An 18,759-nucleotide genomic window follows, 5' to 3' on the forward strand; every position below is an offset into this window, starting at 1 on the left:
AAACTAGCAAAATACAAGAACTAAAATATATTAGACTAAATATTAAAATTAACTAAAAATACATAAATGTGGGCGCCAGGAGGATTTAGGTTTATCCTGCCAAACCTAATGTGTGTAATGTGGTAACGTTTATCACATAAACATTATAGACAATTTGTTATTCAATAAATGAATATCTAATTTGAGGGCATTTCCCAAAGCTAAAACAAATAAAACATTTCAGATTGTTTCACAGCCAAAATAAAACTAAACCATACAATAATAATTAAATGAAACATACCCCTCAAGTTATAACCGAAATTCAAAATCCAAAATTTGATATTACACAAGACACAATTTATATCTTTAACACGTTCAATCTACGGCAATCACCGTCCGTGTCTGTCCTTTTTGTTTCTACCCTCATCCTATTACAAAATGTCAACCACATGACAATTTTTTATTTCTAAAATGACGTCAAATTTCCCAACTACGAATAGTTTTTCTAATGTTTCTTTAATTGTTATTTACGTTTCACACCGTTTAAACCTTCCCTGATCTTCCACAAATATTTCAAGATCATAATTAGCCAAATCGGTCCATCCGTTCTGGTGTTTTAGCGAGACTAACGAACAGCAATTCATTTTCATATATAATAGGTTGGGGAAAAAGTTTCTTCGCATTTTTGAAGAAAATTTACAACATTTTTTAATATAGTTTATTTACATTTAACTAAAGTATGTAGGTACCATTTTGTTCGATAACTTTTTGCCATCTTGTAGGTAGGGATATGATCCCAATGCTATAGAAATTTTGGGGCTTCTGATCAAAATACCGCGACAATTGGTTTTGGCACTCCTCTCGTGATGTTAACCTGACACTGCCTAAAGAATTCTGTAAAGACCGAAACAGGTGGAAATCTGAAGGTGCAAGGTCAGGTCTATACGTCGGATGCATTAACACCTCCCAGCCAAGTTCTCTTAATTTTTGCTGAGTGGCTAAAGATGTGTGGTCTAGCGTTATCCTGATGAAAAACCACACCCCTTCTGTTGATTAATTCCGGTCGCTTTCTCTCTCCATGCTTTAATCTCATCAGTGTTTCGCAGTAGAGTTCAGAATCGATGGTCAAAAATCTTCGCGGCTTGCGTTGTATTTTTACCTTTTTTACACGCTTTATATTATTAGCTTCATCTGTATTATATGTATGTATGTATGTAACCGACTCCTTCGGACTCGTTTTTGACCCACTTTTAACGGACAGATTTAATTCAAACTTTGCGCACCTGTCAAAGATCGATGACAATGCAATAATCCGAAAAAAAATAAAAAAAATAAACTAAAAAATAAAAAATTAATATAGTTTAAAAAACTAAAAAACACGCTTTTAAAGCACATCAAACTAAAAAGTGAAAAATAATTCCTAATTTAGGCTGAAAATGGTAATGAACAAAAAATACTGGTATTATTGTGAAAAAGAGTCGGGCGCTCTGTGCCATCGAGCAACCACCACATTATTGTAGTAAAATTTTAAAATGTATCGAATTTCTTCATTAGATTCACTTATCTTGACGGTACGAAAAATAAATAAAAATCACACATTATCCTAATATGAATTTGGAATTATCTTTTTTAAAATCTCAACTTTCAATGATAACAAAAACAGGCAAATACATATTTGTAGTATAGTCAAAGAGATTTTATTACAAGTTCATACAGAGTGTAATGCGAAAAGACTTTTTCCCCAACCTAATATATAGATAGATTGGTATAGTTGTTTAAAATTACTAATTATACTGATGCCTCCCTACGTTAGCTCACAAAAAGACACAAAAAATTTAGTAAAATTATTAATCAATGCCAGTATAAGCTATCTTAAAAACCATACAATTATACATACAATGATTTTACAATAAACTAGATGAATTACCATTACATACATTATAATATTGCTAGTTAACACCGAGGGAAACGCTTTTAACAAATATGATTAGCATTTTATTAATACATTTGATATTAATCAAACGGAAGAGATAATACGCGTCAATTTGACTGAAACACAATGTTCAGTTCAATTTAAGTTGCGTCTTTTGTAGTTACATCGTTTGTTTAAATATATTTTAATCACAGTGAGGTAATACATGAGAGTGTATCATGAAAAGGACTGTATCAGGGTAAGACGAACCTATTGTTTTTTCAACTTAATCTCCTAAAATCCATTTAAACTTATTTATATGTTTGATTGTTATTTTAGATTCGTGTTCTTCATAGCCATCATTATAGACAATTCTCAGACTCAAGAAACAGGTAAAGAATAATATATTGTGTAACATGCATACAATGGCAGGACTTTTATCTAACAAATCTCTGTAATACAAGTTCGCCTTTGATGTTTTATAACGCTTAAATAATCGCGAATTTATGCGATTTTAAAAGCTTAATAATACAACGATCTTTTCTATGGTCACATCTTTAACCGAAATGAATAAAGTTTATGATTGGGAAAAACCCAAATTTGTTTAATGGTCATTTTACAGATTCCGTAAATGATGAAAAGGATAAAATTGACTTCGAGGGATTTCGAGGTTATAAATACTCTACTGAAGCTGCAGTAGAGGCATATACGTACACACTGGTCTGTATTTGTATTCATTAATTTGCGGTTAGTAATGTTGTAAGACATTTTCAAGTTTCGGCAGTGCAGCTTACTATATTTTTTCTAACACTACGCGAAAGCTTAAAAATGCTTTAATTAAGTAATTTTTTTGATAGTTTGAATTACTAGGTAATATTTTAATCTTTTAGGTAGAAACCAGTGCTTTTGTGTTTCCTTCTGAATTAAGCACGTTGGAAAATAGCATTCACTCCACTTCTACAACACAAGCGGATATAGATTACACAGGTAACACTATCTTACGTATGCTATTTATATTAAATAAGAGTCATAATATTGTTAAGTAATTTCTGAGCTGTTATTTTTCATATCAGTCAAACTACAATGTCACTGGAATAGAAGTATGATCCCAGAACATCTGCTTTTTACACGCTTTATATTAGCTTCACCTGTATGTATGTATGTAACCGACTCCTTCGGACTCGATTTTGATCCACTTTAAACGGACAGATTTTATTCAAATTTTGCGCACCTGTCAAAGATCGATGACAATGCAATAATCCGAAAAAAAAAAAATTAACTAAAAAATAAAAAATTAATAATAGTTAAAAAAACTAAAAAACACGCTTTTAAAGCACATCAAACTAAAAAGTCTCTGTGCCATATTTTTCGTCTTTAGAGCAACCCACGCTTTTTCACATTAACACCAGTATTTTTTGTTCATTACCATTTTCAGCCTAAATTAGGAATTATTTTTCACTTTTTAGTTTGATGTGCTTTAAAAGCGTGTTTTTTAGTTTTTGACGTGATAACGTCTTTAAAATCGTTTTAGTCGGGTGACATGTTCAGAAACTTGTGTCACACCAAAACCTCACGAGCGCGATCGCAGGTATAACGAGAGAGAGACGGACCGATCTCCCGTCTCTCTCACTCTAGCGGCATACAAACGAATGGAGATTTGTATGAATGTATGTATGAAGAAAAATGTATATCATAGTCGAATAAGTAAACTTGTCATTTTACACCCGAAATTTATCATCAAAAGTGTGAATAAAACGATAGATGTAATTTAAAATTTGAAAAAATTGTTATCTTCATTAATTCCTTACTTCCCAAAAACTTATATCACCAATAAGACGTTATCACGTAAACATCTCGATCGTAAACCTACTTTACAAACAACCAATATTTTTTAAACTATTATTTATTTAAAAATGACGACGAATAAATTTCACTTGAATTTATCAAATAGATCCACAAGGGAATGTTAAGTTCTGCGAGACAACAGATTACGGCTGCTGTTCGGACGGTGAGACTCCAGCGCATGGACCTCAGAACGAAGGCTGCTGTTTGCGATCCAGATTCGGTTGCTGTCCCGATAACTATAAGCCGGCTGATGGACCGCATCTTGAAGGTACTCTGAAGACATTACTACATTACTACACAATGATATCTCGTTTCCTACCTATAATTTTTATCTAAAAAAATGTTTCTAGTTAAATTTTATCCTCAGGTTGTAGCTGTATGAATGCCCACTTTGGATGCTGCCCAGATAATGTAACAATCGCTCGAGGAACTAAATACGAGGGTTGTGGCTGTCAATACTCTCTGCATGGCTGCTGCCCTGACAAGTATTTTTAATTGTTTTGCACAAATTTCATTATCGAAGTAATTTAAATAAATATGACTATATTTATATTTTTAAGGCTCACTCCAGCCACTGGTGTAGACTTTGAAGGTTGTGGATGCCATACGTATCAGTTTGGATGTTGTCCTGACGGTATCACCATCGCCATAGGGCCATATCTACTGAACTGTTTCTGCCAAGAAACTATATACGGTTGCTGTGGAGATGATGTCACCGAGGCTAAAGGACCGAATAAAGAAGGATGCGATTGTTCTAGTAGCAAATATGGATGCGATGCTGATGGTATTACTGAGGCTGGTGTCTACGAGTTTCAAAATAATACAGTCATACTAAATATAAATGAAGGTAAAATTGTATTCTTTAACACGTTGAAATTGTCGTCATTATTTTTATTCTAAATTCTATATCGAGATCATATCCGTATTGAACAAATAACTTTTCTTTTTACTGGTACCTACTTCTAGAAGAATTTGAAAATATGCTCTTTCCTTATAGAATTCTTTAATGCATTCTCGCTTTCGAGGCAAGGACGATTTGCAAGAGCGTTTAAACCCAGGCTGGGACTTGCTACCGATCGGCACTGCAGAGAATGGAATAAAAAGTTCCATATCCTGCAGGACCACCTCGGAGACAGATTTTCTTATGTTTAACAAAAGCCAAGCCTTTTGTGTGTTTAGTTAGAAAAAAACATTGTTTTAAAAATTTAATAGATGAATGTAACCTCTCGCTGGAGCGTGGTTCGTGTGCTGGTAACTTTCTCCGCTGGGGCTACGATCCCAACTCGCGCCGCTGCTCTCAGTTCATTTGGGGAGGTTGTGGTGGTAATACCAACAGATTCAACTCAGAAGCCGCCTGCATGCAGCAGTGCAACCCTCCAGGCGTCCTGCAAGGTGACAATTTAAAATTAGATCTAGCTTAATAGACTTTTTTTAGACTAATAATAATAATTCTTACACAGCGGAATGCATTCTTCCACAAGAGGCAGGCAACTGCACTGAAAAGCGGCCAGTCTGGTCTTTCAGTCAGACTAGCAACAAATGCGTGCCCTTCCATTACACAGGCTGTGGAGGCAACGTTAATCGATTTAACAGTGAAAAAGAGTGCGCCAGCGCATGTCCAAAACGTAAGCATTCTATTATTTGTAAGATTATAATATATTAATAATTATTAATCCTACTCATAAAGTTTTGCGGTAGGATTATTGTTTATTCATATTATATAGGGGCAATAGCTGAAAATAATATCGCTTAAGTTCTGTCAATTAAATTTATAAAGATTTCTATTTTTTAAGATATAATTTTTATTTAATAATATTTCTATATATTGCTTCGAATTTTCAGAGAAGGAAGACATATGCACTCTTCCTCTTCTATATGAAAATTGTTATCACTGTTACCCGCGTTGGTTTTATGACATGACGACTAGAAGGTATTCCAAAAATTATAATTTACGCTCTAAAGTCTAAGCAAAAACTTCACATTGTTTAAGAATGTTATAATAATTTAGCACGGGGCTACTTATGGTATGGTATAATACGATTTTTAGGTGTAAAATGTTTCTCGGAAATGGTAAAAATGCAAACAATTTTGACAACAAAGAAACGTGCATGAATCAATGTGAAGAAGAATTCGAGGTAGAAATTGTGCCTCCCGAGATAGAAAAGCCCAGTAAGTAATGTTTTCCCAAATAGTAACATTTTTTTTCTTTTTACCTTTAAATTCTATCGTTAATATAGAAAATATAAGTAGACCTATTTAAAAAAAAATATTTTATACAAAATAACTTGACCTTCCTAAATAGTAAGTTTTTTATTAAATACAAACTGTGACTGATATAAATCCAAATTTATCAAATGTACTGACATATTTTGTACACAGGCGTTTGTCACCTGGAACTAAATAGTGGACCCTGCTCTGATACCATAAATCGATGGGGTTATGATACTCAGAGAGATGCCTGTGTGCAGTTCCAATACGGGGGTTGTGGGGGCAACAAGAATAACTTCCCATCAAAGGAGATGTGCCAACGCCAATGCATGTTGCAAGGTAAGATATAGGAAGCCTTCGTTATAAAAAAATTCTAACGAAAAAAATTTAATTGACAAATTTACCTATTATCCTATAATTCTTTGTTAACAAAATTAAAATTGTCTTGGGAAGAAGGAATCATAAAAGACTTTTATGGCTTAAACAGTTCATTTCTTTATTAATTATGCATTCCTATTACAATTCAATATGAATATTCTCAGGGGATATTGAGAGATTTCGTTTATTCGCTGTGTACCTGTTTTTGTCTAGTATTATAAGCTAATCGTACTTTATTATTGCAGTATTCAGTTTTTCTCTCTCAATCTTTATTTGCGTTTAAATAAGAAGATTCTCTTCTATTACGAAAAATACAATGTTTCTTTGTCTTACTTGTTTTTCCAAGAAATAAAGACTTCAAAAGGAAAAGGTTGACATATTTTTCTTCTAATGTTCTAAATTTTTCTTCCATAATGTTATTTATATTTTGTGTTACTTGTTCTGTCACTTGTTCTCCGCTTTTTTGTTCATCCAACTCTTTTTGGATTTGGCGAAGTGCATTCATAATTTCCTCCATAATTTGTGGGTTTGTTTTGAATTAAATGTGTACAATGTTATTTATAGTACCGGTAGTGTCCTCTAGTGATCTTTTACTGAACTATTAATTTAGACGAAGTGGTTGTTGGTTTTTATTTGATTTCATTTGCGTGGCGATTATTTATCGATGTTTCTTTTTCTGCCTGTACGTAGTGCAGTCAAGTTACAACAGATGGCGCTGATTTCAATTAATTTATTGAAATTTGCCAAATCATCTAGTACACATTACAGTCTACAGATGGAGTATGGACCATTTTATGCATACTGCTTTACTAAAACTTGATTATTGTGCGATATCTTAATTTAATTTACTAAAAAACTTAACAGTATCAATATTATCAATATTTATTTTATCAAATGAGCGTAAATTTTAATCACAACATGAATAAGAATTTTTCGTTAGTCCATTACGCCACGAAGCAAAAAATTCTAAATATGGCCAGATACAGGGTATTTTCTCCTAGTAATCGTAAATAATTGTAGAAAGAGTAGTACATAGTAGTATTTTTGCTGGTGTTTGTCTCAACATATTTTCATAGATTATTTTTATTTTTATCAATATATTTTTTATTTTATGTTATATAAAACAAAAAAGAATAAACAACAACAGTCTGGCTCAAAAATAAAGGCAATAAGGTCTAATAGGGTCACCGGAGACCATACAACCAAGCATGTTTTTACAAGTAAAAATACACCGAACAAAAATGCATAGCAACTCTCTTCACATCGATATTTCAAATACACGAACTTTAATTAAAAACACAAGAAATCTTCCAACCCGGCCGGTCACTTTGGAAGATTACGACCAAAACCCTCCAAAGATACAAATCTTAAATCTATTAACAAAAATATTTTTTTTGGTTACTTGTAATATTATATAATAATAGCAACTACCAACTATTGTAAAACAGGAAATAAAATGGCTTATTATTATTATTACAATTCAATAAGAAAATAAAATAATATTAATTTTTATTAATATTGAATTATTGTCACCTCTAGATATATGCAAACTACCTACAGTCAAAACTTCTTGTAATAGTAGTGGCACTGAGTGGTTTTATGATGCAGCTACTGACTCCTGCACCCTTTTTGGTGAAAATATTTGTGGAAACAATGAAAATAGGTAAGATTGTAAATCATTCTACTTAAATTGTATTTCAGCTCTATATATTATATATGTCAAGCTGTCTGTTTTGTTGTATATCATATATAAAACAACAAAAAAACTGTAACTGAAGTGATTTGGATAAAGATAAAAACTGGAATAATACATACTCTGAATTCAGCATATATTACATAATGATAAAGGTGTTTATGTTGTGATAGAAAGTCCTTTTGTTTTAGTTTCGAAACACTGCTGGATTGCGAACGTCGGTGCAAAAGAGGAACATTTGTTGCACTTGAGTACATAGTCGAATTTCCGGTATTAATAATTAAAATTTCTTTTCATTAAAAATATTTTTAGTTGATAATGTGAAATTAAAGACAAATTGTGATTGTGATAGTGATTGTTGAATAGTATCTCTTGTAAAATAGTATACACAGACGCGCTTTCCGTTAACCGTTTCCATTTGCAAATCACCATTAAACGAATCTATTTTATTTTTACTATCATTTTGTTTTAGGTTTTAAGTTCTCACGTTTTCCACCATTTCCCAGATGTGACCTCTACGCAAATTAGAATCACAATAATAATTTCGACAATTATTAAATTTTATTTAAAGTCTTATCCCGTAGGAACTTTTTTATTCAGTCAGTTGTTTAAATAATTAGTTGCAACATGCTTTATTTTTTAGCGTTTTATAGCGAGTATTTGCGAGATATCCTCCAATCTAGAGGAGTGTAAGAAACCTGGCAAGGTTTGGTACTTCAATGTGACTAACGGGACTTGTGTTTCCTTTGACAATGCAGACTCTGGACGCTCATGTAGGATCACAGCTACGTTTGCTTCTGAAGAAAGTTGTCAGAGAGAATGTGGATTATACCAAGATATAAGTAAGCATAATTCCTTCTTAACATTATATTATAATACGTTTTCCTTAAAATGCACGCGACGAAATTTGTTATGACTAAACTAACCATATTCAGCTGTCCACTATAGGAAGGTCATATATAATAAATATTCATAATAATTCACTATATGTCTTTTGAATGTATATTACTTAAACTAAAGTTGTGTAACAGACATTTGCAGCTATCCAAAGGACTCGGGGCCCTGTCATGAGGCTGTACCAAAAGTTTACTATAATTCAAAAGCGGAACGATGCGAAAACTTTACTTATGGCGGATGCCGCGGCAGTCCTAATCGCTTCTCTAGTATTGAGGAGTGTAACTATATATGTAGACCACATGCAAGTTAGTATCACATTTTACCTAACAAAATTTAGAAATAAACTATAAGCATGTAAAGTGATAGAGATTTTTCATAGAACTAAATTAGTCATCAGCCGTTTTTGAGAAATTGAGACACAGTGACTGATCAGTAATTTAGTTAAAACAGTATTATATACCTACTGATTTCGTTTTTAAATGTCAATATTTGTTGAAAAATAATCTATCTTTCTATGAGATGAGATCATCTATAAATGAAATTAATTAAAATCGTTTATTGATTCGTAGATCCTTGTCAGCTAATTCCTGATGTAGGGGATTGCACGGAACAAATAGCTAAATGGTACTACTACGAAATTGAAGATAAATGTTTTAAATTTATTTACAGTGGATGCAATGGAAATAGTAACAGGTATTTATTTTTGACAGTAGAAAAATCAGTAAAGCTCCAAATCCGAAACATGTTTATATCGTGGAATTAACGTCAAGTTAAATAAACCAACCTTTGGTGTAGTCTTTTCAGGTTTTTCTAGGTTCACACAAGAGGAATGTGAAAAAAAAAATATTGGTTGTTTGTAAAGTAGGTTTACGATCGAGATGTTTACGTGATAACGTCTTATTGGTGATATAAGTTTTTGGGAAGTAAGGAATTAATGAAGATAACAATTTTTTCAAATTTTAAATTACATCTATCGTTTTATTCACACTTTTGATGATAAATTTCGGGTGTATAATGACAAGTTTACTTATTCGACTATGATATACATTTTTCTTCATACATACATTCATACAAATCTCCATTCGTTTGTATTCCGCTAGAGTGAGAGAGACGGGAGATCGGTCCGTCTCTCTCTCGTTATACCTGCGATCGCGCTCGTGAGGTTTTGGTGTGACACAAGTTTCTGAACATGTCACCCGACTAAAACGATTTTAAAGACGTTATCACCTCAAAATAATAGTAATACGCGCTTTTTTTGTAAAGTAACGATTTTCTTTGTCACTTGCGATGATAAAAATACAAAAATACGTAAATGTTGCATAAAATAATGTTAATTAAAAGCTATCGTAGCGTTAATAAATATATTGTATACAGTCTAAACTGTTTATAACGATTTTCAAGACACCAATAATTTTCGTTTCGTTATAGGGAAGGTTAGGGAAAAAAATCCCAAATTGAAACAATTACAATAATTTCTAATTTTATTAGTGTCAATAAGAAATTATTCTAAATTTTACTGGCCGTCTTGACAGTTTCAAAGTTTGTTAACACTGATAATACAAGATAGGTGACGTTGGTGCTTTTAGTAACTGAGACCAAAATTTCCTACAGGCAATGTAATCTAGGATTATGGCACACGTGTTAGTGCAATTAACAATAACAAGAGCGAGAAGGCTGTTTATGACAGGTGTTTTTCTTAGAAATTTCGGCACCTCAAAAAGGCTAGTTTTGTAAGCTGATAATAAAAACAATTACACTAAAGTATGTTGTTGATGTCTAAATATAAAAATATTTATTCGTTATAGAGAAAAGCTTTTGCGTTATAAAGAGTGTATCAGTACATTAATACACTCTTTATAACGCAAAAGCGTTTCTTCATTTGGTACCAAACACATGGTACCAAACAAATGTAACAAATTTTTAGCTGAACTTTTCGTTATAACGGAGGACGTTATAAAGAGTTTACACTGTATATATAAATATAATCTATGAAACCTATGTTTTTGTATTAAACTTAAAATAATACATCATATGACCCGTTTTTGGCGTGTTTTGTGTCATGCAGTACCATTCATTTTATTTACATCCCGAATTTCACAGTCAATATAACAGGTTTGAAATGATCTGGCAGAAACGTACACATACAAAATAATTCAGGCGAATTTCATCAGTTCCTATAAAGTTGTCGGCCTCCTTTTCCTTCAGATGTCTACCGAGTTACATAATGTACGAGTCAAAATAATTTTAAAGTGTTATTGTCATGAAATAAACTTCACAGCTAAATCCGAAAATAACTTCATTGTCTTATTATTTTAATTATGATTAGCTTAATTCGGTGCCCAATCTTTACAGTACCATAATCTTAATACAAAAGGTCGCAAAGTTTTTATACTTATAACCTAGATAAATAAAATTTTTAACAGTTGAAGAACACTACAATAAGCAAAATGATAAAGTGTACGCTCACAGTGCTAAAGAAGATGCTCAAGTGGTCGGAAAGGTGGTCATCATCATGCGTCAGTGATGGTTTGGTGGGGCGTATCTTATCAAGGAGTCGCAAAAATACATTTTTGTGAAAAAGGAGTGAAAACTTCAGCCAAATTGTATCAAGATACAGTCATCCCTCAGCAATAGACTTTTTAAATATACCGTGGTTACAATCGCTTTGTTAAGTCGCGAAATTATCATAGTATGTCAATTCCTTTGGTTAATAACAAGACTTTATAACCTATTACAATCACAAAACAAATGTGTTGAAATGTAATTTACAAAGCAGATTTTTTTATAAAATCCGCCACATGTTTTGGCCCCACCTCACTTGATTTTTATACGAATCATCCAGTACTCAAATATCGTAACATATTTAAATTAATATTTCCAATCTACACCAGGTTCGGAAGTCGTGAAGAATGTGAACATCGTTGCAAGGCTGGTCCACCCTCTGTCAGTACTATGACTATCGCACCGGTATTACGCAAATTTATTTGTAAATATAATATATTAATAACCGAATAAGAGTCGTACTAATCCGATAAAATTAACAGGCGGACGTGTCATTAGAGTGTCGAGTCTCTCCGACATTAGAGGAATGTGAAGGGGCAGGGGAAGTATGGTTTTTCGATAACACCCTACGAGCTTGTGTCTCCCACCAAAACGCTGACTTGGGTCGTTCCTGCAGGGTAACTGCGGTATATTCTACTCAAGAGGAATGTGAGAGGATCTGTGGAGCATTCCAGGGTGTTGGTAAGCGTAAATTTAATGTTAAATTAGCGATACAACAAGAAAAGCTACAAATACTGAAGGTAATGTCTGTATTAGTTATGCTTTCACCGTTTGTATTGAATCTGCCATCACTGTCTAATTTGTTAAGTGTCTATTTCTTACATTCTTCCATTAATTTTCTTTAACATACATTTATCTAAATTTTAGATGTATGCCGCACAGTGTTGGATCCAGGACCATGTCACGATGTAGTCCCTAAAGTTTTCTACAACGCAACAAATGACCAATGTGAGCCTTTCACCTACAGCGGTTGCCTCGGCGGTCCCAATCGCTTCGCTGACTACGATGAGTGCGAGTCAGTTTGCAGACCATTATTAAGTACGTTAGCCTGGAATTGGATTTATAATTTTAGTGAGGTATACTTTTAGTAATAAACATCTGAAAACGTCTTGTGCGATCTCGCCAACTGACGTCTCGGGAAGTTAAAGCTTGCTTTGTATTGTGAGATATGGAACAAATATCTTTAGTTCAATAACTCGCAAATTAAAATCTGAAACCACCTTAAAATTGTTACAGACAAGCATCATTTCCTGATATTTGGATTGAATTTATAAACTGAGCCTCCACAGATTTATTCTTTATAACAGACTTTTATATCATAATTAATTGTTCTTTCAATAGATCCATGCAAGCAGGAACTAGATCCAGGTAAATGCTTAGGCGAATTCAGCAAATGGTACTACAGTGAACAGCAAGACATATGTAGAGAGTTTATTTACGGAGGCTGTAATGGAAACGATAATAGGTATGTAGCTTCTTCAACAGATTTTAAATCATATAGATTCTACGTATTCCTCAGCAACAAAGTTTCTAATGATGACACAACATAATCTTCATAAAGCACAATACATATTTGATTTCAAGCAATATGAGTACATATGAAACGACAGCTATTTGAGCTATCGTCGGATGAGAATAAAAACAATGTGTTTGATTGTGATTACAACAGACCAGACGGATCATCACGTATTTTTAATTTAGTTACTGACCTTCGATCAGTTAGTCAGTTTTACACTTTTGGTCGTTTTTTCTTTCATCAAGAGTATTTTAGTCTTGGTTAAATAAGTGTATAAATCTCCGCACAGACATAATTTATATTATTTACATGCAATTATTCTTGAAGTTTTGTTTTAGGTTTGATTCTCAAGTAGAATGTGAGAACCGTTGCCGTGTGGTCAAAGATACAGCCACCAAAGGACCTCTTACTACTCCTTCATCAACTGTGAGTCTTTGATGTAGAATAATAAGGAATTTTTTGAGTTTATTTTTTATTCATATTAATAAATTTTAGATTGTATTTTTATTTCTCTTTTCTTCTACCTAGTGTTTTTTTAATTTTAGGGTGAGTGTCGTACTCCGGTTTCTATTCAGCCGTGTGGTCCTAACGTGAACACGTATTACTACGACTCTAGAACAGAGGCCTGTGTTGTTGGTGATTTTGGTGCTTGCGGATATGCTAACAGTTACCGCTCCGAAGAGGAATGTGAAAGGCGATGCGGTGCTTTCAAAGGACTTGGAGGTTACTTTATTCATTCATTATTTAATTCCGATACAAAAATTTCTTCCTTTAAAAACACTGCACTGTGTGTTTATAAATATTAAGTCCACAAATTTGATATATTATGTACCACTAGCATTTCAAATGAAACAATATCTACCAAAAGTAGCGACACACCCAGCGTAACTAAAGGTTCCAAACTTTGTTTTTATTTATCTTATTATGAAAGTCATTTTTGATCTATGCTGTTTATTCGCAAGACTTAACTAATTACGTGTTCATTAATAGGAAGCACGGAATCTCTGTCAACAAAAGACAAACAGAGTACAACAGCAACAGAGAATACGCAAGCTGCCACTAGAAGCACGGTTTCAGAACCCTCATTTTCAACTGAGGCAACAGAAGCTTTAGACAGTACAATAGCATCTGGCTCCACAGAATCTGTGATAACAGAGTCATTAATTGAAACAACAGAACATACTATAACAGACACGACACTTGAATCTGAAAATACTCTATCTACTGAAACGACAGAAATTTCGTCTACAACAGGAAGTAGCACAGACTTAACAACTGAATCTGATACGACCGATTCTGATGCGACCGACTCTGTTACTACAGAGGTATCCAGTACAAAAACTTGCAAGGAAACGAAATTTGGATGCTGTCCTGATGGAGTGTCACGAGCTGGTAGCATAAAGGGCAAGGGCTGCCCAGTGATTTTGTGTGATTTAACTTCGTATGGATGTTGTTCATCTGATAATGTTACCGCAGCTGTAGGGAATGACCAAGAAGGGTGTCCTCCACCTCCACCAACCTGTAAACTATCTAAGTAAGTTTTGTAATTTTACAAATATTTGCATGCATTTTTAACGAATGAATTGCCATTTGTAATTTTTTTTATTGTAGATTTGGTTGCTGCGATGATAATGAAACCGAAGCGAGTGGTCTAAATAAGGAAGGTTGCACGGAAACAGGTACCTAATAATAATACATATAATGTTTTAGAAATAACACCTTCTTCCTCGAGTTTATTTAATGGGATGTGTGTCTGCAGCTACGGAAACCTCGACACTGACTACGCTTGAATCATGCAACGACACTGAATTCGGATGTTGTTATGACAATGAAACTGATGCCTCAGGACCAAATGGAGAGGGCAGCATCAGTGAATTCGGATGCTGCTCTGATGGTATTTCAACTGGTTCGTATTTTATTGTAAATAAGTATATTTAGCTAAGTTTCACCTTGTGGATACAGTATTAAGTGGGATATGTTGTTAAGCTCAAGGACCAGACTTAGAAGGATGTTTCATGTCCTGTGACACATCAGCTTACGGCTGCTGTCCTGATGGTGAGACTCCAGCGCACGGACCTCAGAATGAAGGTTGTTGTTTGCAATCCGCATTCGGCTGCTGTCCTGACAATTATAAGCCCGCTGAAGGACCGCACATTGAAGGTACTACTTGACAACTAATACCTTATTATTAACGATTTAAAAAAAATCGTATTATTTGTTAATTATAATTTTTGTAAGATTTTATTTTTAGGCTGTGGCTGTAAGTTTGCCCAATTTGGATGCTGTCCAGATAATGTAACAATTGCTCGTGGAGGAAACAACGAAGGATGTGGATGTCAGTACACTCAGCACGGTTGCTGTCCCGACAGGTTAGTCAATTTTATTATTTTTAATACTATTCTATTTTGTAATATTTTGAAATATAATATTTTTATAGACATACTGCAGCCAGAGGGCCAGACTTTGAAGGTTGTGGTTGCCACACGTATCAGTTCGGTTGTTGTCCTGATGGTATTACCGCTTCCACTGGACCAAAGTGGCATGGTTGTTTATGCCAACAATCTAAATATGGTTGCTGTGGAGATGACGTCACAGAGGCCATTGGACCAAATAAGGAGGGATGTGATTGCTCTAGTAGCAAATACGGATGCTGCCCTGATGGTGTATTGGAAGCTGCTGGCGAGAAATTCCAAAATTGTGCAGATGCACCTGAAAATAGACAAGGTATAATAATTATCGATTGATGTTTGGGACTCGTATAAATTTTGTTAACCCTGTGATTGAAATCAATTCATTTTATTTTTAGCGGCATGTGCTTTAGCGAATGACCGAGGTGTAGGCCACAACTATACAGTTTATTGGTTTTATAATATGACATATGGTGGTTGTTCGAGATTCTTGTACGGAGGAGAGGACGGCAATGGAAACCGATTTGCAAGTAAAGAGGAATGTATGGCCATTTGCGTTAACCCGACTCCTAAAGGTAAAAAAATCTGTATAGAATACGGTTTCATCTTATTGTCTACATTCCTATGTACTATAATATTTATTCCATTTAAACAGACGCTTGCAACCTCCCCAATGTAAAGGGTGCGTGTACTGGTTACCACGTAAAATGGTACTACGACTCGGTCAGAGAACAATGTGCTCAGTTTATATATGGAGGATGTCTTGGAAACGATAATAACTTTGAATCTCGGGAGCTCTGTCAAAAGAGCTGTGAACCTGAAAAAACTGAAGGTACATACATCCAACATCTATGTAATTTTACAAAAATTTATGTGAATTATAACAATACAACTTTAATAATTTAGATCAATGCAATCTGCCGATTGAGCGAGGTACCTGTGCTGGTAATTTCTTGCGCTGGGGCTACGACTCTGCCACACACCGCTGCTCTCAATTCATTTGGGGAGGCTGCGAGGGCAACAATAACCGATTCGGCTCTGAAGCCGCGTGTATGCAGCGGTGCAACCCTCCTGGCTCGTTACAAGGTATGATAGCTAGATATGTTAGTATGGGTAGATTGTGTAGTGTTTTGTTTACATGCCCTTGGTTCTTTTCTATCTTTCAATGATGTTTAATATTTATTTACAATTATTCTCTATTTCTTTTTGGCTTTGTTGTATAGAATATGTAATAATTTTACTAATTGCACGCACAGCGGAATGCATTCTTCCACAAGAGGCAGGCAACTGCACTGAAAAGCGGCCGGTCTGGTCTTTCAGCCAGACTGAGAATCGATGTGTGCCCTTCTATTACACGGGCTGTGGAGGCAACGATAATCAGTTCGGCAGTGAACGAGATTGTGTTGATGCTTGTCCTAGCACCTTCGGTAATTGTATTTCTATGTATCAGTAATCACTTAAATAGAAAAGTAAAGATTTTATATTTGTGGTAAGTCCTTGTCATTTGTTAAGTCTTTATTATGTTGACGGCATGCGCTCGAACTTAAACTGTGCACGGAAATGGGTTTCTTATATTTTGCACATTATTGGTTCATTATTATATATTATTTTGTTACTCTTTGGTTTCTATAAAGTTACATACCTTATTTACAGTCCAAGAAGTTTGCACATTTCCGGCATTAACTGGTGAATGTGCAGATTACACACTGAGATGGTTCTACGACACATCAAAGAGAAGGTAAATTGATAATTTATTATTATGCGCTATGTTTTTAATAAAAATAACATGTCTATATTTTTCATAGATGTCGCCAATTCTATTACGGAGGATGTGGTGGAAATGGAAACAACTTTATAAGCGAACGCCAATGTGAAGATCGTTGCTCGGAACAAGTCGTCGTTACAACGATAGCACCCATCGCTACACCACAAACATCTGGTACGTTTTCTTCATAATGTATAAATATTTTGATATACTAAGGAAAAGGAACCTGAGGTCCTTTTAGATACAAGCTAATTCTGTGTAATCGTGAAGTCTAAAGGGGTTTAATTCATATTTCCTCTAGTTGAGAAGTACGAGTATTACCAGTAATTTATTAGCTGTTTTTCGAAAGTATACTTCTTTAGGCGCGTTATGAAAAAATTAAAAATAAATTTTACGATGCGCGCTCACCGTGACACAAAATTAACAGAATGAAGTTGCCCACGGAAGATGCTACGGCATTGGACTTAATTTAAAAACAACATTCGAATAATAATAGAATTTATGTTACTAAGTGTAAGAGAATAATAATATTTATTTATTTAATTTTTCAAATGTAAACTGAACTTTACTGACTATAATGACTCCTTTTCCAGTCTTTGATTATTTAATTGTAAATAATTATTTGCATGCAATCAAATACTATTTTTAATAATGCCAAAGAAGTATCACTTCTAACGCGCGTACATAAGTACACGCACCCTTTTTTTATTATTAAGACTCTTTAATACTGCCTACCCAGAATTCTGTTTCCTGGGATTGGATCCTGGCCCATGCACACAATTTGAAGAACGTTGGGGATATGACCCGTCACTCGGGTCTTGTGTACAGTTCCAGTACGGAGGTTGTGGTGGTAATAGAGATAACTTCCCATCTAAAGAGCTCTGCCAACATTACTGCTCCCCAGTACAAGGTAAGACCAAAACCATCACGAATTGATAATAAGCAAGGATTATATTTCAGTATAATACAATAATATATTTTTTTTAATTTGCCTTAATCTGGGGGTAAATAAAGGTTAAGCATTGTTCATATCCTCTTCAGATACTTGCCAGTTGCCGATGATAACTGGACCGTGTGAGGACTCCCATATGCAATGGTTCTACGATGCTACAACTGACTCTTGCACACAGTTTTCCTACAGTGGATGTGAAGGAAATGATAATCGGTAAATTGATTTGCTTATTAGGCAGCAGATGAGAAATCTTAAATAAAAGTTTTAACTATCTATTTATTGAGACGCGAAAAACATATCATAGTATATAAGGTCCTGCGGTTAATGACAAAACTTTATAACCTATTACAATCACAAAACAGATAACAAGTGTTGAAATGTAATTTAAAATTAATTTTAAAAATCTGGAACATGTTTTGGCCCCACTCTACTTGATTTTCATACGAGGCATATGTACTCAAATATCGTAACATATTTAAATTAATATTGTCTATCTGCACCAGGTTTGGAAGTCGTGAAGAATGTGAACATCGTTGCAAGACTGGTCCACCCTCTGTCAGTACTACGACGATCGCACCGGTATAACGCAAATTTATTTGTTAATAAAATATATTAATAACCGAATGAGAGTCGTACTAATCCGA

The 18,759-nt window shown here is 34.1% G+C and overlaps 2 protein-coding genes across 2 annotated transcripts in view; both read left to right on the forward strand.

Annotated features, from left to right (window-relative positions):
- LOC125054801 overlaps positions 1-18,759 on the forward strand; it is a 151,093-nt gene that overhangs the window by 124,011 nt on the left and 8,323 nt on the right. The window contains exons 55-73 of the mRNA XM_047656912.1: positions 12,342-12,512; positions 12,816-12,939; positions 13,329-13,416; positions 13,536-13,713; positions 13,981-14,524; positions 14,602-14,669; positions 14,750-14,896; positions 14,977-15,150; positions 15,242-15,359; positions 15,428-15,714; positions 15,797-15,973; positions 16,054-16,230; positions 16,305-16,484; positions 16,655-16,825; positions 17,052-17,136; positions 17,204-17,337; positions 17,903-18,073; positions 18,205-18,328; positions 18,619-18,694. Coding sequence (XP_047512868.1) covers positions 12,342-12,512; positions 12,816-12,939; positions 13,329-13,416; positions 13,536-13,713; positions 13,981-14,524; positions 14,602-14,669; positions 14,750-14,896; positions 14,977-15,150; positions 15,242-15,359; positions 15,428-15,714; positions 15,797-15,973; positions 16,054-16,230; positions 16,305-16,484; positions 16,655-16,825; positions 17,052-17,136; positions 17,204-17,337; positions 17,903-18,073; positions 18,205-18,328; positions 18,619-18,694 — 3,194 coding nt within the window. The remainder of the gene's footprint in view (positions 1-12,341; positions 12,513-12,815; positions 12,940-13,328; positions 13,417-13,535; positions 13,714-13,980; positions 14,525-14,601; positions 14,670-14,749; positions 14,897-14,976; positions 15,151-15,241; positions 15,360-15,427; positions 15,715-15,796; positions 15,974-16,053; positions 16,231-16,304; positions 16,485-16,654; positions 16,826-17,051; positions 17,137-17,203; positions 17,338-17,902; positions 18,074-18,204; positions 18,329-18,618; positions 18,695-18,759) is intronic.
- Positions 2,025-18,759, forward strand: part of LOC125054820 (papilin-like) — a 40,379-nt gene continuing 23,644 nt past the window's right edge. The window contains exon 1 of the mRNA XM_047656967.1: positions 2,025-2,150. The gene's annotated coding sequence lies outside the window, so the exon portion shown is untranslated. The remainder of the gene's footprint in view (positions 2,151-18,759) is intronic.

The sequence above is a fragment of the Pieris napi genome, chromosome 1, assembly GCF_905475465.1.
Source record: "Pieris napi chromosome 1, ilPieNapi1.2, whole genome shotgun sequence".
Taxonomy (NCBI): domain Eukaryota; kingdom Metazoa; phylum Arthropoda; class Insecta; order Lepidoptera; family Pieridae; genus Pieris; species Pieris napi.